This window comes from Theropithecus gelada, chromosome 9 (assembly GCF_003255815.1).
Source record: "Theropithecus gelada isolate Dixy chromosome 9, Tgel_1.0, whole genome shotgun sequence".
Lineage (NCBI taxonomy): Eukaryota > Metazoa > Chordata > Mammalia > Primates > Cercopithecidae > Theropithecus > Theropithecus gelada.
The window spans coordinates 84280969-84307292 of record NC_037677.1 but is presented as its reverse complement, the minus strand read 5'-3'; the positions used below and the strand labels follow the sequence as shown (position 1 = coordinate 84307292).

The window sequence follows — 26324 nt, the reverse complement described above, 5'->3', positions numbered from 1 at the left end:
GAGAGACTCCGTCTCAAAAATAAATAAATAATAAATATGCTGTTGACCAATTGAAGACTTCTGTAGGCAGTCTTAACTCATTAAATATATTTGAATGGGTGGCTGATATACAATGTTTTAAGGATAATTCACCTTATAGCAGTACGTAGAAGGAATAGAAGTCAAGAGGGACTAGAAGCAAGCTCTGTTGGTGATAGACTACAACAGTCCTGACACCCTCTTAGAATAAGAGGGTGACAAAAGGAATGAAATGAGTGAAATAGACCAACACAAATGAATGCAGGAAGGACTTTGTGATGATGTGGGAAAAGAAAAAGGACATCTTAAAAATGAATCAAAGATTTGTCTGGATACCTCAAAGACTCATAATATCTTTTATAGAGGTTTGGAAACTGGTAGGTAGGGCAAATTTATGAGAAGATGACATTTGATCCAGCCATGTTGGGTTTGTGTTGGTGGGAGGAATTCAGGAGGAAAAGTTCATACAGCAATTGAAGTTGCAGGTCTGAATCTCAGAAAAAAGGTCAATCTAGAGGTAAATTTCCTTGTCAGATGGTTATAAGTAGTTGGAGTTGTTAAAGCAGTGAGTCTCACCTAGGATAGAGTAGGTCATATGGTTATTCCTGTATGTGTATATATCATTTGTAGGACTTTTCCTAAACCATTCCCCATCTCCCCTCACCATCATCAAGATTTATACATATATTTTTTGAGAAATTCTAATGTAATTGTCACTATAATAAATGGTAATTACTATACAAAGAGTGATGAAGTCTCCAAAGGAGATGGTATAATGCACTATAATTGGTAAGCTGAAGAGTAAACTTTGATACATTTCCTTCATTTAGGGTGTAGAAAGATGATGTGCATCCAGTGAAAAATGAATAGGTCAATATGGGTAACAAGGTACCTGGCCTGACTCCTGCTGAAAACAGCTAAACAAGCTTGATAATTTTTTTAAAATCTTGTTTTATTTATTTATTTTTGAGACAGAGTCTTGCTCTGTTGCACAGGCTGGAGTGCAGTGGCACAATCTCAGCTCACTGCGCCCTGCTCCTCCCTGGTTCAAGCAATTCTCCCACCTCAGCCTCCGGAGTAGCTGGGATTACAGATGCATGCCACCACACCTGGCTAATTTTTGTATTTTTAGTAGAGATGGGATTTCACCATGTTGGCCAGGCTGGTCTCGAACTCCTGACCTCAAGTGATCTGCCTGCCTTGGCCTCCCAAAGTGCTGAGATTACAGGTGTGGGCCACTGCACCTGGCCTAAAAATCTTAAAGGCATTCATGAACTATCAACAAAGTAAAGAATACAGGTTAAAAACTTAAGACAAAAATTTCAGAAAGATAAGGTGAGCTTGATTGCCAGCCTTTACCTTGAGGGAATTTGCTGAATTCTGTTTTTATGATTTCAGAGGGGCTCAGTATACAAAACACAGAGCCAGTCTAAGGTAGGTAGTCTCACAGATGATACTCCAATAAATCTAGAACCCCAAAAGGCTATCTGTAGTATTTTAACTAAAGATAAAGACATAATGTTTTAAAGACGAATAGTTTAAAGAGAGAAATTTAAGCCATATGCTGGGCGAGGTAACACATCTAAAATGTAGATACAGAAAGATTGAAAGTAAAAACATGGAAAATGCATATACCACACAAATATAAGAAGAAAGCTGGCTGGGCAAAAAGAAATTGTGAGGCAAAGATACTGGAGAAAATGTTTGCTAAATAAATGATGAAAGATTTCAGTTCACCAATAAATATAACATTTCTATTTGTGTGTAACTATTGATGTAGCCTCAAAATATATAAAACAAAAATATGATAGAACTACATGGAAAAATAGACATCTCCATCAACATGGTGAGAGATTTTTAACACCTAATAATTGTTCAGATTTTTTTAAAATTAAGGATATAGAAGATTTAAATAAAAAATGGACACATGTAGTATATTGTGCCGAAATAAATGTAAAATACATATGTCAAGCACATATGATTTGTGCAAATAAACCAAATACTAGATAATAAAGCAAATCTCAAGTTTCATAGTATCGCTACCAATACTATGTACTGCTATGGTACAGTACAGTAGAGATCATTAGAAAAATAAGTTTGGAAAGTAGGAAATATTTTTAAATGACTCCTGGGTAAAACACATAATAATGAAATGAATGGAAATAATAACATAGGTTAATGAAATAGAAAGTGAATATACAGTACAGAAAAATCAATAAAACCCCAAATTGGTTTTTTGAAAAGATGTTAAATCAAGACTTTTCAAACTGACAAGAAAAAAGTTACCAATAAAATGCCACCTGGAACAAAAAAGGCCTAATATTGCTGTAGATGTTAAAAATAAGGGCCGGGCACGGTGGCTTACACCTGTAATCCTAGCACTTTGAGATGCTGAGGTGGGTAGATCATCTGAGGTCAGGAGTTCGAGACCAGCCTGGCCAACATTGTGAAACCCTGTCTCTACTAAAAATAAAAAATTAGCGGGACATGGTGGCACGTGCCTGTAGTCCCAGCTACTTGGGAGGCTGAGACAGGAGAATCGCTTGAACCCAGGAGGCGGAGGTTGCAGTGAGCCAAGATTGCAAGTACAGCACCAGGCTGTACTCCAGCCTGGCAACAAACGCGAAACTCCGCTTTTGGAGTTATAAAGGACTGTTAATAACTATAGTTGGCCCTTGAACAACAAACAGCGTGTTTAAACTGTGTAGGTACACTCATAAGCCGATTTTTTTTTTTAATGAAAGTTAAAATGAGTGTGCCCGTCTCTCCTGCCACTCCCTTCACCTTCACCTCTTTTACCTCTGCCAACCTGAGACAGAAAGACCAACCTCTCTTCCTCACGCTACTCAACATGAAGACGACAAGAATGAAGTTAATGTATTTCCCTTTATGATTTTTTAAATAACATACTTTCTCTAGATTACTTTATTGCAAGAATACAGGATACAGACTATGTTATTAACTGTTTCTGTTAGTGATAAGGTCAACAAAAAGCTATTTTAGTAGTTCAGTTTTAGTAGTTCAGTTCAGTAGTTTTAGTAGTTTCACTTTTGGAGTCAAAAGTTCTGTAGGGATTTTTGAGTGTGGTGGGGTCAGCATCCCAGTCCCTGTGTTGTGTAAGGGTGAACTGTATATTGATAAATTTGAGAATTTAGGTATGGACAAACCCTTAGAAAAATAGGCATTTCTAAAACTGACTGAAGAAGAAATAGAATACATGGTTAGTTCCATAACTATGAAATAATAGTGAAAATATCTTTTTATAAAGAAAATTTCAAGCCCATAGAACTTTATAGCAAATTCTGCCAGTATTTAAGGAACAAATTAATAATAACCAATTTATGCAAATTCTTCTAGAATATAGAAAGAATATAGAAAGGGAACACTTATAACCTTTTTGTGAGGCTAGCATAACTACAATTCCAAAACCTATAGTAGTCTGTAATTTCTCTCTCTCCCTTCTAAATTGGTGTAAGAATCTTAAGTGTTAGCAAGTTAAATTCAGCAATATAGAAAAAATATAATGCAATCAGTTGGATTTATCCCAGGAGTTTAAGCCTGGCTTCATTATGGGATGGGAAATCAATATAATATGCAACATTAACAGATTAAAGAATAAAACATATATGATTCTCTCAATCAATGCAGAAAAGGCCTTAAGCATTCGTTCATGGGTTTATAAAAGCTCTTAATAAAATGGGAATAGAAGATAGTGTTATTTTTCTTTTGTTTTTGTTTTTTGTGGTTTTTTCTGATGGAGCCTTGCTCTGTCCCCCAGGCTGAAGTGCAGTGGCATGATCTCAGCTCACTACAACCTCTGCCTCCCGGGTTCAGGCGATCTTTAACTTGGTAAAATGAATTTACTAAAACAAATGTATTTTATAGTGAAAAATTGGAAACATTTTCTTTATGATTAGGAGCAAGCCTGTTGTCTTTCATTACTTTTCATTCCTTTTTTTTTTTTTTGGCTTTTCTTTGTTGCCATTACTTCTGTCATTAACATTTTACTGAGTTACTAGCTACTGCCTAAGTCAAAAAGGTAGGGATTGGAAAAGAAAACACTAAGCAGTCATTATTCATGGATAATATGATGATCTACATAGAAAGCCAAAGAATGTCTACAAGCTATCAGGATTAATGAGAGTTTGATGGGTTTGCTGGATTTAAAATCAGTATACAAAATCAGCTGTTTCTGTATATCCGCCATGTTTTAAAATGTCATTTAAAAAAAGATTATATAGTAGCATCAAAAATAAAAAACAATGGACAAACATAAGACATACAACACATTATAAAACTATTGAAAGTTTAGTTAAATTCAACATCAGTTAAAAAAATACTGGCAGATTTTCGTTTATGTTGTATTTTTTCCTGAAATTCATGTGGAAGAACAAAAGTCTATAAATAGGGAAGGTAATCCTAAAACACAAAGTTTTATTTAACTACTTTGTGACTTGAGTTTTCTTATCTGTAAAAGAAGTAGTAATAGCACTTACCTTGTTGGGTTGCTATTGGAATTAAATATGTAATGTAAAATATAACAGTACTGCATAAATGTTTCCTATTGTTTTTATAACTTAAAAGATTTTTACTGAGGACATATACATAGGATGCATATGAATCAGTAAGAAAAAAATAACAGAAAAATGGACAAAGAAACTTAAATAGGCACATTAAAAAAGAACACTCGCCAGGGATCAATAAACATATGAATAGTTGCACAAACTGATTAGGAATCAAAGAAATGCAAATTAAAGTCAAATTGAGATACCTTTTCACCCCTGCCAAGTTGTAAAATTTTAAGTCTGTCAATAACATGTGCTTCAGAGAATGTGGAACAGTAGGAACAAAAGTATTGCTGTTGGGAATATGAATTAGTATAACCATTTTGGAAGATAGTTTGGCATTATCTAGTAAAGTTGAAAATGTGCATAGTCAATGACTCAAAAGTTTTATTGTGGGCGTATATCCAAGAACCAGGAGATATATGCAAGAGTACTCATAGCAGCTCTGCTTGTAATAGAAAAAAGCAGGAACCAATCGGAATATTAGTATAAATGTTGGTATATGCACATATAGGAGAAGAAAAACACTTTTCCTTCTACCCTTCTGAATTATCATTTGGGCCTCTATAACAAAAGATAGATAAACAAGAGAAAAACAAGTTTATTAACATGTATCAAACATGCAACCTATAGGAGTACCAGAGATGCGTAATTCAAAAGTTTAGCTAGAACTTGAGTGTATATAGTATTTTGGCAAAGAAACAAATTTTTAAAGAAGTGATCAGACAAAAGAAAAGGACCTTCAGTCTCTAGGGGCAGCAAACTGTGGGAAACTAATGGTAGATGAAGACTAGTTATTAAAATTTGTTATGTAGATTTTAAACTTCAGACAACCTCTGGCTCTCTAAAGTTGTTTCCTTTGATTAACTTTTGTCCTTCCTGGTAAAGAGAAGAGGGACACCTTTGTGAATTTACTGCTTTTAGGCAAGAAGGGGTAGGACAGACAGCTTTTCTTGTATCTGTTTTTTTCTAAATTTCCCTCAACTCAAAATAATTCTTATGCCAAAGTGACATACTTCGGACTACACATGCCAGAGTATAATATTAAGCAGAGAAAAGTGAACGAAATACAGATGCTCAACAACTCTTAAGAAATAATGAGATGAAAACGTCACAGAAGAGTACATAGAGTGTGATCCCCTGTAGACATTCTGAAACATGTAAAACTAAACCGTAGAGAATCAAACATATGGTTAAGTTAAAGAAAAGCACGAGATGATTTCAATTTAGGATTGTGATTTTTTTTCTGAAAGACAAGAGGAGATCTGTATTTGAAGACGGCCTCACAGAAGGGCTTGAAAGATTATGATAATGTTCTCATTCTTAAACCTGGATTGGTGTTGATTATATTGTGTTTATATCTCATCTAAATAGTCTAAGATATTATTTTATCTACCTAGTTATTAGTAAAAGCACTGTAAGAACTTAAAAAAAAAAGACCAGAGGAGTGAGAATAAAAACCAAGATAATGTTTAGGGTACTGGTTATAGTCTTTTCTACCTGAATACACTTGAAGTATAACAGAGTACTACAGACAGTCATAGTGGTTCACTGTGGCAGTGATTGTCAACTGAAACACTGTGTTCTGCAAAGAAATAATCAAAATTTGGGGAAGTTGGTGGGGTGGCAAATAAAATTTTTTTGAAACCTCAAAGATTGTTCGGTTATACCTCTTCTCACTTCTTTCCCACTGTCTGGGGAATCACTTGCATAAAGTCACCATAGCCAAAGAAGGAGAAGGTTGCAAAAGAGAATTGATTGTAAATGTGTTATAGAATGGTCAAGGAGAAGAAGAGGTCATGAGGAATATGATCTAAGAAAGTGATCCGTAAATTTAGTGAAATCATTAAGCTTGGAGAGAGTAATTTCCATTTGCTCGAGGCAGCAAGTATAATTTGAAGTAAAAGAATATGGTCATTCTAGAGTTGGGGGAAAAGAAGAAAAAAAAGGGGAAAGGTTAGCGGAGAAGGAGGAGGTAGAGAGGGGCTGCCTAAGAGGATATGTAATAGATGGAGGAAGGTCCCAGAAGAATCAGTAGGGGTTGGGGTAAGTAGTTAAGGGAACATTTTTAGGGTTAGAGTTGTTTTATTTTTAGTATCATGAAGACGAGAGATTGTGACTAAAAGTGAGTGAGTGGAGGAGGTTGGGGGCCTATTTAGGTAAATATGTGATCAGTATTTAATAAGATTGAATCATTGTGGATTTTGAAACATTAGGGCATGGTTGAAGAAAGTATGAATTTATTGGGAACTCAATTGTTTTGTTACTATTCTGAAGCGTTACTCAGCAACTTGGTGGCAGATAGAGTGAATGGTAGTGTTAAATCCGCATTGGAGATGGAGCTGACTAGTATAACAAGAAGTGTAAGGATTTCTAAGGAGCACATCATTGAAATAATGACTGTGTGATTCAGGCCATTTAGAAAGTTAGGTATTACCAGATGGGGGATAATTTAGTTGGAGAATAGAAAAGAATTAAGGAATTAGAATACACATTAAGGACAAGGATCAGATGTGAATGTGGGAGGAGGAAGGTGTGACTTCTATGGTCAGAATGACAGAGCATTGAATCTAAAAGCTTAGATGTAGAACACTTTGAGTTTACCAGATAATCAGTGGGCCCCATGTGATTTTAAAGGCATTAGGGTTTTGAGATGAGAGGTAGAAGATGACATAGTTGCATCAAATCAGAAACATATCCTGGAAGTATACTGTTATGTTGGATTAAACAATATATTTGTAAATTTTTAGACTTGAAGCCAGGAAAACCTTCAGCTTGTGAAAGGTAGGAGATTTAATTGGTAATGAGAGAGGAGATGGTTTCAACGTGGTGTTGTACAAGGACTGGGATTGTTCTGGGCACATACTGCTGCTTGGATCATATTTAGATGTAGTAGAAGAGTTTTGATAAGCTATGTTTTTGATGAAAGGGTGGGTTAATTGAGATGTGTACTCTAATAGATTTGAAGTGCAGGATGAACATGTGTTAACCGTCTTGGGAATTTATAAATACAGTATTTTGTTTAGCACGTTAATTAGACTATATAGGCTGGGCGTGGTGGCTCACACCTGTAATCCCAGCACTTTGGGAAGCTGAGGCAGGTGGATCACCTGAGGTCAGGAGTTCAAGACCAGCCTGACCAAGATGGCAAAACCTTGTCTCTACTAAAAATACAAAAATTAGCTGGACATGGTAGTGGGTGCCTGTAGTCCCATGTACCTGGGAGGCTAAGGCAGGAGAATCGCTTGAACCCTAGTGGCGGAGGTTGCAGTGAGCTGAGATCTCACCATTGCATTCCAGCCTGGGCGACAGAGTAAGACCCTATCTCAAAATAATAATAATTAGACTATATACTTTTCTTGAAATTGAGGTTTAGTAGTCAAGGGCCAGGAAAGATTTCATACACAGAGTTATACACAGAAAGTGACATATTATGACCTTAATTATTTAACTTAATGTCTTTCTATTTTTAGTCCTATCATTACACTGTAGTCTTGAAAACTATTTCTGTTATTTTGAGAGAAGTAAGAGCTGAAGTATTCTGTGAAGGAGTAGTATACTGAAAAAACTTTAAAAACTTGGAACTCTCAACGGCCAGGAATTTTAAGAGCGTCTATCACAGAATGCCAACTTGGAAGAGCTAACATTTGTTAACCCCAGAAAGCTATTGTGAACTCCATTGCCAGTCAAGTGGCTTTTAAACCCAAGATTTACTGGAGCTGAGTCTTATAAGACTGAGAAGCTGAAGTAAATAAAATTGAGATAGGAGTCAGTAAGGAACAAGCAGTTAGTGTTGCCTAGGTAGGTAAGGGAGTAGATAGAAGTGATGAGGAAAGAAGAGCAATAGAAGCTGGAAATCAGAGGAGAAAAAACTCTGCAGTGTTGTTTTCAACACAAGCATAATAGAAGAGCACCATAGTACTGGGAACCCCAAATGTTTGAGACAGGTCTCAGTTAACTTAGAAAGTTTATTTGCCAAGGTTGAGGACATGCACCCACGACACAGCCTCAGGAGGTCCTGATGACATCTGCCCAAGGTGTTCAGATCACAGTTTGGTTTTATACATTTTAGGGAGACATGAGATATCAGTCAGCATATGTAAAATGAATATTGGTTCAGTCCAGCTGGAAGCAAAGGTGAGGCAACCTGAAGCAGGGAGGAGACTTCCAGATCATAGGTAGATAAGAGACCAATGGTTGCATTCTTTTGAGTTTCTGATTAGCCTCTCCAAAAGAGACAATCAGATATGCATTTATCTCAGCAGAGGGGTGACTTTGAATAGAATGGAAGGCAGGTTTGCCCTAAGCAATTCCCAGCTTGACTTTTCCCTTTGGCTTAGTGATTTGGGGTCTGCAAGATTTATTTTCCTTTCATATTTCCTCCCTTTTCTTTTAAAAAATCTTTTGGAGAAAGCATATTTAGAAGAAAATGAGTCTCTAGTCTCAAGTTTCATCTGAGCTCTCATGGCTAGGATGGTTTATTCCTTGACGGGTAGGTCTGAGTTATTAGGAAAGCTCATTTTAGCAGGTTGTGAAGTCTCATGTCCTGTGAAGAGAAAATAGGGGGAAGAAGGGAGAAAAACAACAACAAACGATAAACAAATCCTGGAAAATGTATATATAGGCCACATTACCTGAAGTCCATGCATCCCTAGGCAGGTATGAAAGTGGCTTATGTGTGTAAGTGAGTTGCTGTTCTTTTCTTCTGAAGTTTAACAGTCTAGCTTCAGTTCTTAGGGCATTAAGAAAGCACAGCTTAGTTTTCAGTGACTCCAAATTAGGAAAAATGGTGGAAAAAAGAAGGGAAGGAAACTGAAAACATTATTTTGAAGACTTGTAGCCAAGAGAAGTTTGAATTCGGTCTAAACTATAGAAAATAATAAAAATTGAAAAACATTAGGCGGGACTGGAATCTAACAACAGGTATACTATAGTTTTTGAAACATAATTTTTCTGTCTCCAGTGTCTCGTTTTCACTAAAGACAAATTATGGTAGGACTGATTTGCTTTCTTATGCTTGGCCTGATTATTTGTATATAGTGCAGCAAGAATAATTATTTTGTTACATAGGCTTTTTTTTTTTTTCTTTCGAGACATAGTCTTGCTCTATCACCCAGGCTGGAGTGTGGTGGTGGGATCTCGGGGTTGATCTGCCTGTCTTGGCCTCCCAAAATGCTGGGATTACAGGCATGAGCCACCGTGCCCTGCCTACATAGGCTTTGAAATTTGGCTTTGATGGGACTTTGTTCCATAGAAATAATCTCAGGTAAGACTTTTTTAAAGCCAAGCCCAGCCATGGATTTGTACCATCAGATACCTGTGAATTGGGTGAATTCCTCTCCTCTTGATTCCAAGATAAACTTGGGGCTCCTGGGCCTGTCAGAAAGTGATATTCTTTACTTACCACAGGTCAGAAACCCTGTACAGGGACTGTGTAGACAAGGTATGAGGCCAGTTTTCCCAAGGGGCTTTTATTGGCTATGTAAGTCAAGTTTGATTACTTAAAGGAAAGCACACCATTCCAGTCAAAGCCTTGGTAAAATAACTAGTTTCTTCAATTGTGTCCTGTTACAAATGAAAACAGATTCTTACTGCACTTATGCAAATAACTGTATTGCCATAAGTTAAGAATACTCACAAATAGTTTCCAATCTGGAGAAATCAGATAGAGAGAAACAAATATGCTCCAAATTTTGTTCATAGGAGTCTACTAAATTGTTAGAAGCTGTCAATAGTGCAAAAGAAAAGTTTCTTTGAAAAAAACAAAGGATCAGCAACATTTTAAGCAAAAAGTCAAAAAGATAACTTCAGTCTTCTGTTAGTTCAGTCCATGCAGTTAATTCCTGTACTGCTTCATATTCATGGACCTTTCAGCTCTCTGTGAGTCCTGAAAGTTTTTCTTCTATTCTGATGTCACAGTCTTCAATCAGAAACATGCATTCAAGAGCACTCATTAGAGTTTTATAGCTGGTTATAAAACCACCTTCTAAAGAGGACCAAAAGAAGGTAACAATTGTCCATGGATGACAAAAGTTTTAGGGTAGCCATAGTCAGAGACACAATTGACAAGGAAATTTGTTACCTCTGTGGCACACAATAATTAAAATTATTATTGATGATGTACATTAAGTCATATCAGAATTATAGGAGTTTCTCATAATTTTGGAACATATACTAATAACATCTCTACAAATACAGACCAGGAAAACCAAATACTATTTCTTACTTGACAATGTTTGCTGTATGGTTTTTTTTACTAAATAAGCCAGATTATGTCATTTTTGGGACTTTATGGAACCTAATGTCTTAAGGGATTAATTAGGTCAAAAAAAGACATAATTTATCATTTGATTTTGGAAAGTTTGTCAAATATCAAAGGTTTAAAAAACTTGATATTACATACAGGTCATTGTAAAATAAGTCATTCATTTCAAAGTGATAACTCAAAAAAAGGTGAAAAACTTCTTTCTTTGAGAGAGGAGACTGACTTCTCCAAACAATAAGCCCTAATATAAACAGCATGAAGCCAATTCAATTTGTTTTTAAACGTTTATAAACAGTCTCCAAAATTTTAATCTTGACCGTAAGATATAACTTCCATAAGCCTTTCGCAGCTTTTATAACCTTTATTAAGGAGTCAGTTAATGCTTCAACAAAAACCTTCTTAATCTGACACGGGACCCATACATTTTGCATTAGTGTGCCTTTGATATGAATGGTTATAGAGAAATTGAACTTATTTTCTCTCTCAAAATTGGCCCTTCCAATTTCACATGCCTGCCTCTTCTATGATAGTCCCTGGGCCTTGAGGAGTTGAATAGCTTTAATTTCTGGCCTTGTGTTTCAGAAATGCAGTTTATTTTGATTGGCATTTTCTACAGAGCCTGAAGATGAGGCTTTAATTGCTGTCAGTGTTTACGATTTAGCAGGACTTGGGTGTCCTTTTTAGACCCAGAAGTCAAAGCCATGTGACTCAGTGGCACAGGTACTTTGAACATATAGAAAGATACATGAATGTTAATAACCTTAATTTAAAAAATTTTTTAAATTTCAGTTTTTTTCCCAAGCAAACCAAGCTTAGTCATAATGGCATAGAATTGTTTAGATAAACTGTAAAATCTGTTAGACCAGTTACTAAAAGGCAACAGAAAAGACCTGCACTGCCAGAATATTATGTTGGAAGAAAACATTTCCTTTGGACGTTCGTGAAAACATTGTTAGCATCAGGCCATAACAAACAGAACTCAAGGAAAAAAACTTGTATGAGCTGAAAATAAGTTGAAAGAGAGAGTTACAATTTCACACCCTTTAAAAGGGGAGAGAAAACTGAAAATGGCGAGATGCAATAAAAGTTGAAGTTTGGGTTAGAAAAAAATTAAAATCTCTTGTAATTTGTTAAGAGTAAATCAGTCCCTTAAGAAAATTTCATTGTTTTAACCAGTGATTTAATGTTTCTATCTATCTATATATATATTTACATCAAGTCCAATCATCTGTAGAAAGACCATTTTAATTTCCCTTTAATTATACAAAAGTTTTTTTGTTTGTTTTTTAAATAAATCCTTTTATTGTGACTTAGACCATTCATGACATGCTTGGACTCTATGGTTTGTCCTGACCATCCTCTTTCTTAACCAGTCATTTTATTGTAGGACTAAATTTACCATATAAGATACTTCTTTTTAAGCTTTCTTACCAAAACAACCCTCTTTATTTTTACAACTTTCTTTACATGCCTCTTACTTCCTGGTTCTTTTTACCTTCTTTTATACATGACCTAAATAAGCTTTGAATTAGACAAAAATTGTTCACCTTTTTAAAAAGGGCACACTTTTTTTTAGAAAGAATGTTTTTCTACAATATATTTTATTGAAATATCTATTATTTAATTTAGTTTAACTTTAGATTCTAAATTACGATGAGTTTGTCTACAATTATCCCATTGCATTTACCTAATTATTTTAATTGTTTACCTAGATTATTTATGAAAACTGCAATAGTCATCATTTAAAGTTACAGAACCGCATTGCAAAATTATAACTGAGACAGTGAAAAAGATCTGACCTCACTCACTCCATCTCGCGTCTAACCTCCAAGCTGTCCTCGTTCATTCCTGGGCATAGGCGGAACTAACTTTGGGAGGAACTTCGTTTATAGTTTAGCTTTGAAACAAAGGCAATAACAACCTTTTCCCAGAACAAACCTTACTGCCTATGGACTAGATCACCTAAAGCCACAAGATTAGAAGTTATGATAATCTTACTAACTTCAAGATGTAGCTATTTTCATTAAACTAATATCAATGTCTTATTTATTAACAATTACGCAAGAGGAGATCATTCTGTTTGGGGCTGGGTTTATGGTTTTTAATCCCTCTGCCAAATTTTGACACTTTGATAGTATTTTGCAGGGATAAATATGAAATTGCTTGATTAATAAATGTGAACAAAAATATCTGTTGGCAATTCTTAAGACATTTCTAATATTACTTTACCAGTAATTTTAAAGCTAGCTTATTTAAGATTTTATTAAATTACGTAAACTTGAAAAGCATTTGACTAGTCTTCTCTTTTTTCCTGATAAAGTATTTGATTCAAGCACTTTTATTTTCTTAAGCCAATTAGTTAGCGCTCTTTTATATATTTTCAGTAGTGAAACATTGTGTATACAACACATAAATACATAGACATATTAGGCATGCTGGTAGAAGTACATATTATAGATTCATAAAAACTTCTATTTTCCTACCTTAGACTTTCAAATTCTTAATAACCTTTTTCACTATCCTAGGCAGTTGTCAGCTAAATAGCCTTTAGTTTGCATATTAAAGGAAACAACTCAGGTGAACATCAAATAGCAAAGTTTACACCATAAAGTATGGAAAGGAAAAGTCTAGTGTGCTAGAGGGAAATTAAAATGGATTTAATTGCCAGTTAAACATAGGGCTATGGAAATTTTATAAAGGCCTTTTAAATACACACTCACACACACACACACACACACACACACACAGATCCTATAGCTTTTACTTTGGAACTTTAGCCATGACATAAATACAAATTCACTGGCTTGCAAAAACACCACCACCACCAACAACAAAAAACCTGTTAGATCCAAACAGTGCTTTTTATCTTAGTAGAAAAGTAACAGCAGATTTAAAGCAGCCAGAAAAGAAAGACAGAAAAAGAGAACGTAGAAACTTTGTAGTTTGTCGGTCGACCTGAGGGTTCTTTTTCCTTAATGTAAATGTGCACAAAGACCATGTTACTTCCATTTTACATAAACTCTGGCAAGTAGTGGTGCCGTAAAACCTATGGAGTGCTTGAAAGGGGATCATTCTCCTCATTCTTAGATCGTTTCCCACTTTTTCTTAAAAGGAGGAACTGAGCTGTGGCCTAGGGTTTTTATGTGTGGATCAGTGTACGCTGCTTGTGGGCAGGACTCCACAGTGTGTCACCACTGAGTTGTTTCCGCCATTTTATGTGTCTCGGTTTCTCTCTCCAGAGGTCTATGACCTCTGGGAGGGCTCAAAACGTGGGATGATCAGGCCTTATATGCGTTTCCTGGATGAGCCATTTTAAAAATTAATTTTTGTTGGGGATTTTCTTGTAAGGCTACTGCATGTCAAGGGATGTTAACCCCCTATAACACTCCCATTAGGCTCCCAGTCACCCAGGGGCACCTTTTGGCTGGGGGGAGCAAAACACTGTTTCTCTTTGGAGCTGAGAAAACTCAATCTCTCATTTACCTGTGAAAACAGCAGTTCAGTTCCTCATGCAAATGTGCACAGAAAAGCCAAATCGAGATTAATTTTGGGAGAAAAGGCAATAGAGAAGACCCTTTAGAATGCATCTCTGAGGTAGAATCAGGATCCTTAAATAACAACTTCCTAGGAGAAAAAACAACCAAGATCACTTCCTGTAAACTGTGCTCAGCCACCCCTAACTTTGTAGCTCTCATTCACCATTACACACATCAAGGTCAGATCCTGTCATGGCACAAGATAATCTCTGGTACCCCCCAAGCCAAAAAAGTCAGGTTATGGAATACAGGAAGACAGAGGTTTAGACTTAAGAAGAATCTGCCCATGACTCTTGAAACTCCACAAGGAAAATAGAACCCTCTAAAGGGGGTGAGTGGCACCTTTGTTCTGAATTCTTTAAATGGGTTCAAGTCATTGGAAACCTTCTCTAGATTTTTTGGTACTGCAGATAGCAAAAGGGGAAAGAGGTATAGGGTGGAAGAAAAGTAAATGAAAGGACATTTGTTTTTTTGAGACAGTAAGCAAACAGAAACCAAACGCATGGATTTTTGTTTTTGTTTTTTTCCTTTCCTCTTTTGCAACTGCGAGGAATTTTAGTCAAATTAGGGAGGCTTTGTTACCCATAATTTGGAATTCTCACTCGGATTTGACCAAGTCAAGTAGAGTTTGTCAAATCTGATGGGAGAAAGACCAGAACAAACAAACAACAAAAGACTCAACAGGATGATCACTGAGTGCTCTAATGGTAAGGAGAAATTAAGATCAGCTAGTTGTTAAACTTTAGCCAAGACAAAACCCCAATTCAGCTACTTACCTACGGATAGGTATCAGGCTGAAGACTGCTCTCTACATCCTAGAAGCACGAAAAAAGTCAAACGCATCTTCCCTGCTAGGAGTGAGCTCAAACTCCGTAAAGGAGTTACCTGCCCTCCATCGTCAAGGAAGCAGGAAATCTTGCTTTCCTTGTTGGAAGCAAGTGAAAGTCCAAAAAAAGGGAGTTGTATAGCAAAATAAACTTTAGGTCTCCACCAAATTTGGGGAGATCAGGTGTTATCTGGAGGGGGCACTCACAGACATCAGCAAATAGTACTATTGGTTTGAGCCATAAAGTTAGCTCATGTTGGTATCAAGCACCGGTAGATTTGTCAAAGGTCAGGGGCACCTCCACTCAGAATCTCTTCACGGTCACCAAAATGTGAACCCCACATATCTGAGACAGGTCTCAGTTAATTTAGAAAGTTTATTTTGCCAAGGTTGAGTACACGGGCCAATGACACAGCCTCAGGAGGTTCTGATGACATGTGCCCAAAGTGGTCAGAGCACAGTTTGGTTTTATACATTTTAGGGAGACATGAAACATCAGTCAACATGTGTAAGGTGAACATTGGGTTCTGTCTGGAATTCGAAACAAAGGCTGGACAACTTGAAGCAAGGAGGGGGCTTCCGGTTCATAGGTAGATAAAAGACAAATGGTTGCATTCTTTTGAATTTCTTATTAGCTGCTCCAAAGGAGGCAGTAAGATAGCATTTATCCCAGTGAGTCAGAGGGGTGACTTTGAATAGAATGGGAGGCAGGTTTGCCCTAAACAGTTCCCAGCTTCACTTTTCCCTTTGGCTTAGTGATTTGGGGTCCCCAAGATTTATTTTCCTTTTACAGTACAATGCCATCTTACCCAAGAACTTTCAGAATATATAATGGTAAAATGAGAGGAAAGAGATATAAGTACATTAACCCTAAAAGAGGATCACTGTTTCCGCATGTGTAGAAGAAGAAAGATGTTAATGTAATTTTGTGATAAGTGATTATACCTATTATATAACGATAATTATGTACTCAGAATCCTTGCTAGTTCCCATTTAAATGCATTTTTAAAAAGCCTTATATCAGTGATTTGTCTGCACACACTGAAATTGGAACACTTCAGCTGTGACCTCGGTAAAAAGATCAGAGGTTGTCCTTGTTTCTAACTTAAGTTTAATTCATTCATCTCTGATTTTTCACTCTTGTTAATGACATGTCCAACTTTCTAAACTGATTCTTCCAAAAGGACAATTTTATGAATCTTTTAGAACCTGAATGAAGTGAGTGTTAGCTCATAAGTATTTTCTTTGCTGCTGTTTTTCCCCTTTTCTGCCTTCCCCACTCCAGGCAAAAATATTAATTTAATATATCCTGTTCCACTTAATCTTTTTGAAAAAATAATACTTTACATGGAGAAAAAATGAAATAGCTTGAAAAGGTAAAAAATAGTGTGAAAGGGTAGAAAATCTTATGGAACAGTCAAAAAAATATGGGTATACAGTAAAAGGTAAGTTTTCCTCCTCCTTTTGGCCCCCACACACTCCCCGTCTAACTCATTTTCCCTCCACAGAAACAACAACCACTTGGAGATACCTACTTTAAAAAAAAAAACAAGCAAACCACGGTGACCAGAAAAGATAACTTTCATTAAGCTATAAACAAGAAAGCATGCATAAACATAAGCCATTTTTACAGTAGTCCAATGATAATTTTGTTTTTCTGCTTATCTAGTGGCTCACTTGAAAGTTAAAACTAGGCAATTGTATAACTTCTTCCTGGGACACAGTTTGTTTGGTGGCAGTTTTGGTGTGTTTTTTGGTGCTTTTCATTTATTCACTAGCCATGTTCTGCTCTCCCAAATGAGGATTATTAGTATTTCAGCAGAATATGGGATTCGAAATTAGACAAATCGGTATTCGAACTCTGTTAATGTCACTTCCTAGCTGTATAATCCTGACATTTCTTTTAACTTCTCTAACCTGTAAATTCCTCATCTAAATAATAGAGATAATAATAGTTACTTCTCAGGTTAATTTTAAGGGTTGATTGTAAATTACCTAGCACAGTGCTAGATGTGGTAGGTGCTCAATAAAACCATTAATTCCTTTTCCCTTTTCTTTCAATGATATATTGTGAATACAACCTGAAGAGATTGTTAAAGTGGGACTGCTGTTGCAGGAAAGAGATGTTAGGTAAACTTGACAAGATAACATTTTCTATCTCTATATAAACTAAACATTATTCATTTGTCATTTTTATTTAGGAAGTTCCAGATAGAAATAAAGGCTATTCTTTAAATCAAGAGGCAGTTGTGGCATAGAGTAAAATTTTCAGGGCAACTAGCTAATAGGGGAAAAAACAGGGTTTCCCAGATCAGGCATTGTTGACATTTTGGGCCAGTAATTCTTTGGGATGGGGAGAGGGAGGCTGTCCTGTGCCTTGTAGAATGTTCAGTGGCATGTCTACCTCTACCGACTAGATGCTGGTATCACCCTACCCCCAAGTGTGACAACCAAAAGTATTTCCAGAGTTTGCTAAATGTCCCCTGGGAAAACCACTGTCTTTGAGCGTTGCTTAAAAAGAACACATGTGGGAGGGTTTCACATTTACTGTAGCATAATGAAAATGAAGAGTAAATGTTATTCAGTTGCTAAAATAGGATACTTTTATAACTGACATGTAAATGACTTATGGCAGTAAAAGAGAAGTTATTTACAAGAGATAAAGGAATCTACAAAAGATTATCTATTGATTCAGTGATTTTGCAGGGGCAAGATAAATAAGAGATTTATCCTATTTGGTTGTGTGATGTGGTTCATAGCACTTTTTAAAAATTCTTATGAGACAGGATTTCTCTCTTGTCTAGCCTGGAATGCAGTGCCATGATTATGGCTCACTGCAGCCTTGATCTCCAAGGCTCAAGTAATCCTCCTCCCTCAGCCTCCAGAGTAGCTAGGACTACGGGCGTGTGCTACCACATCCAGCTAAGTTTTGATTTTTTGTAGAGATGGCATCTATGTTGCCCACGCTGGTCTCGAACTCCTGGGCTCAAGCAGTCCTCCCAACTCAGCCTCCCAAAGTGCTGGGATTACAAGTGTGTGCCCCCATTCCTGGCCCCCATAGTACTTTTTTTTAAAGCTATTAAATACATTTATCCTAACCTCCTAGCCATTCTATAACTAAAATGCTGTGTGATGCAAATTTCCTTTTAGAGCAGTCATAACCCTGGACAGACAGCAAGATTCTATATAATCAAAAGCATTTTAGGATAATGTAATAACCAAAACTTAGGTAAACCTGATTTACCAGAGTCCCTTCATTTCTAAAATGTTCACTTATTGAAATTTGAATTTGTTATGTATAGATTTTTTAAAGATTCTTTCGTGGTTATAAACTCCAATCTTAAAATTGAAGAAATCAGGGCAAATATGTGTGGTAGTTAAGTATGGACTCTAGTGTTGGACTCCTTGAATTCATATCTTGTTTCTTCTCTGTGCTAACTTTTAGCCAAAGGCAAATTACTTAATCATGCTAAACTTCAGTTTCTTTTTCTGTGATTGGGAAAATATTATGCCTATCTCATAGTATTGGCTCTGAGGATTCAGTAAGTTAATCCTTTTACTGTATTTTGGCATAATATTTGGCACACTCAGTAAATGTTTTTCATTATCTTTATTTTAATTGAAAGCTTTGTTGTGTTGCTAGAACTCATAGGTTTAATGCTGGTTGTGGCCTGCTTTGAGAATATATGCAAATATACTTCTAATGTAGAGTTATTTTTATTATAACTCTGGTTGCCTAGTCCCAGGAATTGACTTCTACCTAAAAGGGACAGCATATCAGAGCAATTTCATATGGGATATGTATGGCCATCTATTGTAGATACCTGGATTAATTTGAAGGAAGTTGGACATCCGCTTCAGATACTCAGTTTAAAGAAACTTCAGTTATACATTTCTTGCCCTCCTTAACTCCTGTGTCTTTCATATTGAGATTTTACCCTTACCTGTCATGATAGTCCTATTAGGAATGAGAAACTAAGCTGTATCCTAGAGTCTGATTGAAACAATGGGAGCCTCTCTTGGAAGTGCAAGATCTCTTCAGTCACATACCCTGTTTTCTCATTTCCTGAAAGGTAGTTAAATTTCCCTGATTTCTGTAAAATAGAGCCTCAAATCTTTACCTGAGGGCTCACAATGGAGAAGGCTAAGATCAAGGGACCTAGAATATCCTTGGAAATTTCCTGTGTATCTGTTCATTGCTCTTTAGACTTCACATATATCTATTTCGAAGTGCCAGTATCTAAATATCAAGTCAAAGGAGGTTGTTTGTTCTTTTCATTCTAGGCAGAAAAACTAATGAAGCAAATTGGTGTGAAAAATGTGAAGCTCTCAGAATATGAAATGAGTATTGCTGCTCATCTAGTAGACCCTCTTAATATGCATGTATGTATCTTTAATCTTATTTAAGATTTTTTTGGAGGTGGGGGTGGGTTCTAGCATTTTGTGTCAGGGGTCCTAAAGATCATGGCCGGGTTCATTGATTCTCTAGGCTGAATCATAAGACTTGGCATATAGTTGTATTCCTGTATATGATTTATTACACTGAAAAGATACAAAGCGAAATCAGCAAAGGGAAGGTGGCATGGGATGAAGTCTAAAGGAAGCCAGGCACAAGATTCAAACTGGAGTCACCCAGCTTAATTAGTGCATCAAGTTGTGACAACACATGTGCAATATTGTCACCAGGAAAGCTCACTGGAGACTCAGTCTTCAACATATTTATTGGGGGCTGATTATATAGATTCCCTCTTCCCTTAAATGTACCAAAATTCTAGACTCCCAGAAGGAAAATGGGTGTTTCACCATAAACCATATTGTTTGCACAAACAGTTTAGGCACAGTGAGCTGTTCTTGTCAAGAAATGATGGGACTCTCCTGAAATCTAAGTTCCCACATGCCAGCCAAGGGCCAGTCTTGCAAGTATGCCTTCCCAAAGGATAACAGTCTCAGGCTTACTTTGTTAACTCTTTTTCTGTACACGTTTGTTTAGTAAAACTTTTATATATTTGCCTTTGTGGTATATAAAACATACTGCTTTAAGTCATGTGGATGTTTGTTTTATGGAGTTTAAACCTAGATTTTCATAATATGGTATGATAACACAGGATACTGAATCCCAGGTTTTCCGTTAATGGCCTTGGCAAATAATTTCCTCTTTGAGTCTCAGTTCCCTCATGTATAATCTAGAGATAATAAAACCTGCTTTACCTACTTCATAAGGATTATTTTGAGGGTGAGCTTGATGTAATGTATAAGATCCTATATATTTTGTAATGATAGTTCTACATTTATAAATTCTATAAATAGAATATATTTCCCTAATACATTAATGATATATTGCTATAAATAAATGGAATGAAATAGCCCCATCTCCAAATCTAGAAAATAAAAGTCTGCAGTGTCTTAATATCTGTGTATACAGAGACATGCACACACCCTAGAATTAAGCCTGCATTTGAATTTGATTTATAGATTTACAATGGTACCTTCTTGGAACCCTACCTATGTTAATTTCTGAATAAATCTGTACTAGCAGACTTAGTTTTTGTTGCAGTTACAATGAAAGTTATTTTTTTTCGGATCTGGCTGCTGGTTTGCACCTTTTCTTTTTATCTTTTTTTTTTTTTTTTAACATTATGAAGGAAATGAATCTATTGTAAAGTATTGCTTCTGATTGGCCCCAACTCCAGCTCCTTTACTGTGCCATTCCTTTCAGGACAAGTTGAATCAGGTTTTTCTTGTCTATTTTGAAAATATGTATGCCCTGTTTTTATTTATAGAGATACTTCCTTAAGTTTCAACATAGATTTAAACTTTTTTTTTTTTTCCCCGAGAGAGAGTCTCGCTCTGTCACCCAGGCTGGAGTGCAGTGGCGTGATCTTGGCTCACTGCAACCTCCACCTCCTGGCTTCAGGCGATTCTCCTGCCTCAGCCTCCCAAGTAGCTGGGACTGCAGGCACACACCACCACACCCGGTTTATTTATTTATTTATTTATTTTGTATTTTTAGTAGAGACGGGGTTCACCATGTTGGCCAGGCTGGTCCCGAACTCCTGACCTCGAGTGATCCGCTCACTTGGCCTCCCATAGTGCTGGGATTACAAGCGTGAGTGACCACGCCTGGCCCATAGGTTTACTTTTGATGGATAAAATTCAGAAGTCATGTTTTGTAAGACCTTATTTCTAAAATTAATTTCCGTGGTGCTTGACAACATCCTGTATAAAATAGGTACATTCCTGATGAGCTCTTTCCCATTAGCCAGTGCTAAATTATGTCTCAACTGGTTCTCAATATTCTTGTGGCAGAGTATTTCCTCCTTATAAATGCAATGAATTTAGCTTATTAGACCCTTGCAGATATTTGAGTACCTGACTTACAGGTTTTTTTTTTTTTTTTTTGGAGACGGAGTCTTGCTCTCTCCCCCTGGCTGGAGTGCAGTGGCGCGATCTCGGCTCACTGCAAGCTCCGCCTCCTGGGTTCCTGCCATTCTCCTGCCTCAGCCTCCCAAGTAGCTGGGACTACAGGCGCCTGCCACCACGCCCGGCTAGTTATTTGTATTTTTTTTAGTAGAGGCGGGGTTTCACCGTGGTCTCGATCTCCTGACCTTGTGATCCGCCCACCTCGGCCTCCCAAAGTGCTGGGATTACAGGCGTGAGCCACCACGCCCGGATTTTTAATAGTAGATAGTTGACTATTAAATTCCTTTTTCCATTTTCATAGCAGTTTATTTCATTATTGCTTGGAAAAGTCTTTACTCATGTTAATATATGATTTTAACTTATTTATGTATAAATTGTCACATTAACATTTGCTATTTTGGGAGGGTTCTTTTTTACTTTAGTGAGTGTACATTTGTAGTAAAATTCATGTTGACCTTAACTTTTGCCAGGTTACTTGGAGTGATATAGCAGGTTTAGATGATGTCATTACGGATCTGAAAGACACAGTCATCTTACCTATCAAAAAGAAACATTTGTTTGAGAATTCCAGGCTTCTGCAACCTCCAAAAGGTATGGTAAAGGTGTATATTCGCTGAAAGCATTAAAATCCTAGAAAACATTGAAACTTCCTGCATTGTAGAACTAGTTTTTGTGAAATAAGATTCTCAAGAAGATGCAGAGATCTAGGTGAACAATTTCTTAAAATAATTGCTCATTCTTTAGCATCTGAAATTGAGATAAACTTTTTCCCTGTATTTACATGTTAAAATACTTGTTAAAATAATCTCCTTCAATTTCATTTCTCTTATTTCCAAGTAAATTAAAATTTGGAAAATCAAGATTAAAGAAAAATTCAAAGTCATAATAAAAGGTTTTTGTTTTGTTTTGTTTTCAAGCCAAGACATTTTTTTCTTGTTTCACAACTCCAACGATCTTATTTTTAGAATGTAATGATTCTTTTTCAGGAAATATTGATCTGCAGATGAACTAGAAATTAAATATTTCACTTTGATGGAGATGTTTGCTTATTCAGAATCACTTTGAAAGTCTTGGAACACAAGAATTGAATGTGCTCATAACTGCATCATTAAGTGTAATTCTTGTTCATTCAAATATTTTTTTCTTTTCTTTTATCTTTTCTTTTCTTTTCTTTTCCTTTTCGAGATGGGGTCTCACCCTGTCACCCGAGTTGAAATGCAGTGGCATAATCTTGGCTCACTTCAACTTCACCTCCCAGGCTCAAGTGATCCTCCCACCTGAGCCTCCTGAGTAGCTGGGACCACAGGCATGGGCCAGCATGCCTGGCTCTTTTTTTATATTTTTGGTAATGACGGGGTTTCACCATGTTGCTCAGGCTGGTCTTGAACTCCTGAGTTCAAGTTCTTCACCTGCCTTGGCCTCCCTGTGTGTTGGGATTACAGGCGTGAGCCATCGTGCCCAGCTTGTGCAAATATTTCTGTCATGCTTAACGCTTGTTAAAGGTGATTAGCTCCTGTCTAATTTATTGCCAAAACTATATGGGTTTGATATTTGTTAGTCAAGACTGAACTCAAATTATTAGTCACATTGATTTTTCAAAAAAGTGGATCTTTAAAAATATCGCAATAGCATTATGTATGTTTAAATTATAATGCTTATAATCTATCTAAATTTACAGCTATATCAATAAAATGCATTAATTTACATATCAAAGGTAACTGAGGCCTATACTTGTGCATTTTTATGCACTACATAATTTTTGTTTCTGTTTAGTGGAGGATGTCAGTTAACAGCAAAAATGACATGTTCTTTTATTATTAAAACAACAAAGCTATTAGGTATTTCTTTTTGTTTTCTGAAATAACAACACTGCTTATAGTTTTTCCTAACAAAACACTTTTAGTTTATTGTGATTCCCCCTCCAAAAAAAATTTTTGCATGATTATTTGAGCCCAGATCAAAAATGTATGGCCATAGTCGGATTATTTAGTTAAGTCTTTATTACCCTTTTCCAGGTTATTTGTAGTTTGAACAAAAAGTAACTTTTCTGCATTTTTAGTTCTCAATTTGACAATGCTAGTGAATTTAGGAAAGTAAAATACTCTTTATATGCTGTTAGAGAAAGCTTCTTTTTTTCATAAGTGACATCTTAAATCAGGTAATTGGGTGATTTCTCCAGTTGGACTTGGTTTAAAGACCCAGTTAGCAGAGTGGATACCAAATTATGGGGGGAATACTTCAAAAGTTATATGTAAATTTGCTTCTTATTTGAAAGCATTGTCCAATTTAAAAGTTACCTGAATATTTTCTGATTATATAAAGTTTTGCTATTTGAACTTTTTCACGTTTATGTTTTTGGACAATTTTTAATCAAGAAAAACAATTTTGAAGATCATTAATTTATGTTTTGACCCTCAACATAAATTGGATATTAGTGTATAGAATCAGAGTGTAAAATCAGATGCATCCTTATTTGTTCCATTTTGGGACTGGAAATAGGTTACCTAGGTTGGAATTATTGACAATTTTATGTTATACAGTTTATTGCTATCTGAGCTGAAAGTGATCACTGTTTCACATAGACTACAAAAAGATAATTGGAGCGTGACTGCAGTATCTATGCAGTGCATGAGGTCATATGTAACTATTGTGTATAGATATAAAGTTGAAGCTAGTGCACACCATCATGCCACTAATTGATAACAGGGAAATTGGGGCACACATAAGATACTGATGGTTATATTAAAAAAAAATGATTTTCCCCCCAAACGTTTAAAAATTTACAATAGTTAAAATTCCAACAAAATCCATCTGAATACCATATGGCTTCCTCTGTAAACTTTCTGAATTCTGTATTGTTATTTTGGTGTTTAAATTTTATTATATTTGTGAATGTTATACTTCATGTTTTGGTGCATTCTTTAAAATGTGAATAACCTAAGGAAAAAAATAATTTTAAAAATAGATTTTCTGAGGTTATAAAGACCCATATTCTTCTCAAGTACTTTATATTTAAGCAGATCTAATTTATATAGATGTATATTTTTGCACCATTTGGACAATTTTTATATTAAAGCCGATAAACTGTTGTCCAAAAAAGAAAAATAGTCACTATTAAGGTGGAATATTAGTCACAAATGAGGATTATCTCAAATTTGGATTTGTTTGTCCCAGTACTTTTTTTCTTCCTTATCCTTTTTTTTTTTGAGACAGAGTCTTACTCTCTCTCCCAGGCTGGAGTGCAGTGGTGTAACCATAGCCCATTGCTGCAGCCTCCTGGGCTCAAATGATCCTCCTGCCTCTCGGTCCTGAATAGCTGGAACTGCAAGGCATGTAATAACCATGTCTGCCTAATGTTTTAATTTTTTGTAGAGACAGGGTCTCACTTTGTGGCCCAGGCTAGTCTTGAACTCCTGGGCTCAAGTTATCCTCCTGCCTTGGCATCCCAAAATGTTGGGATTACAGGTGTGAGCCACTATGCCCAGCCTCTTCCTAAATCTTTTATTTGCATGTAGCACTTACTAAGTAAAGCCATTACCAAATACATCCATCTTAAAAAGGGATTTAAATTTTTAAGCCTCTATAAAGCATAAGATAATAAACACAGTTTTTATTTGTTGAAATTGGTTATAAAACTATGAGATTAAGCTCAAAGAACTAATTTAAAGGTTGCAAAGCTAGTAATTAAAGCCAAATGCCTCACATTCATTTGCAGTACTCATTTGTCACCCATCATAAATATTATCACTGTGGAGACCATTTTAGGAAAGTATGTAGAAAAGGTGCCACTCGAAATAATGTTATCTCTAGACTGACTGATAATGTGTCAAACAAGCCAACGTGAATTTTAGTGTAACTTTTTTTTTTTTGAGACGGAGTCTCGCTCTGTTGCCCACGCTGGAGTGCAATAGTGCAGTCTTGGCTCACTGCAAACTCTGCCTCTGTTCAAACTCTGTTCAAGAGATTCTTCTAACTCAACCTCCCGAATAGCTGGGAATACAGGCGTGCACCACCATGCTTAGCTAATTTTTTGTATTTTAATAGAGTCAGGGTTTCACCGTATTACCTAGGATGGTCTCAATCTCCTCACCTCGTGATCTGCCCGCCTCAGCCTCCCAAAGTGCTGGGATTATAGGCGTGAGCCACAGGAGTGGGGATAAAGCAGTTTACTGAATAACTATAAGGCTAACACTTATGTAACTACTACATAGGTCAAGAAGGGGATATTGACAGCTCCTGTACGTTATTTGTTACAGCCTATCCCCAGAAAGTTAGGATAGCCAAAACCTTTCTTTGCATATTGTATCTTTAGGCACTCCAGACACTGGTAATGGCTCAGTTAATAACACTAATTGTAATCCTTGAAGAAGAATATTTGGAAAAACTTCATCCTGCTAAGGCCGGGTGCGGTGGCTCAAGCCTGTAATCCCAGCACTTTGGGAGGCCGAGACGGGCGGATCACGAGGTCAGGAGATGGAGACCATCCTGGCTAACCCGGTGAAACCCCGTCTCTACTAAAAAATACAAAAAACTAGCCGGGCGAGGTGGCGGGCGCCTGTAGTCCCAGCTACTTGGGAGGCTGAGGCAGGAGAATGGCGTAAACCCGGGAGGCAGAGCTTGCAGTGAGCTGAGATCCGGCCACTGCACTCCAGCCCGGGCGACAGAGCGAGACTCCGTCTCAAAAAAAAAAAAAA

General features: G+C 36.5%; 1 protein-coding gene across 4 annotated transcripts in view; it reads left to right on the top strand.

Annotated features, from left to right (window-relative positions):
- The window catches only part of ATAD1 (ATPase family, AAA domain containing 1), a 66459-nt gene that overhangs the window by 6014 nt on the left and 34121 nt on the right, over positions 1-26324 (top strand). For 3 of the 4 annotated variants that reach the window (XR_003121185.1, XM_025397211.1, XM_025397210.1), the window contains exons 3-4: positions 19495-19593; positions 22101-22221. Coding sequence is in view for 3 of the 4 variants with exons in the window: in XM_025397211.1 (XP_025252996.1) it covers positions 19495-19593; positions 22101-22221 (220 nt within the window). In the remaining variant the exon portion in view is untranslated. Of the gene's footprint in view, positions 1-19494; positions 19594-22100; positions 22222-23373; positions 23398-25008; positions 25010-26324 lie in introns of those variants that run through there. The other variant, XM_025397212.1, reaches the window with a different exon arrangement.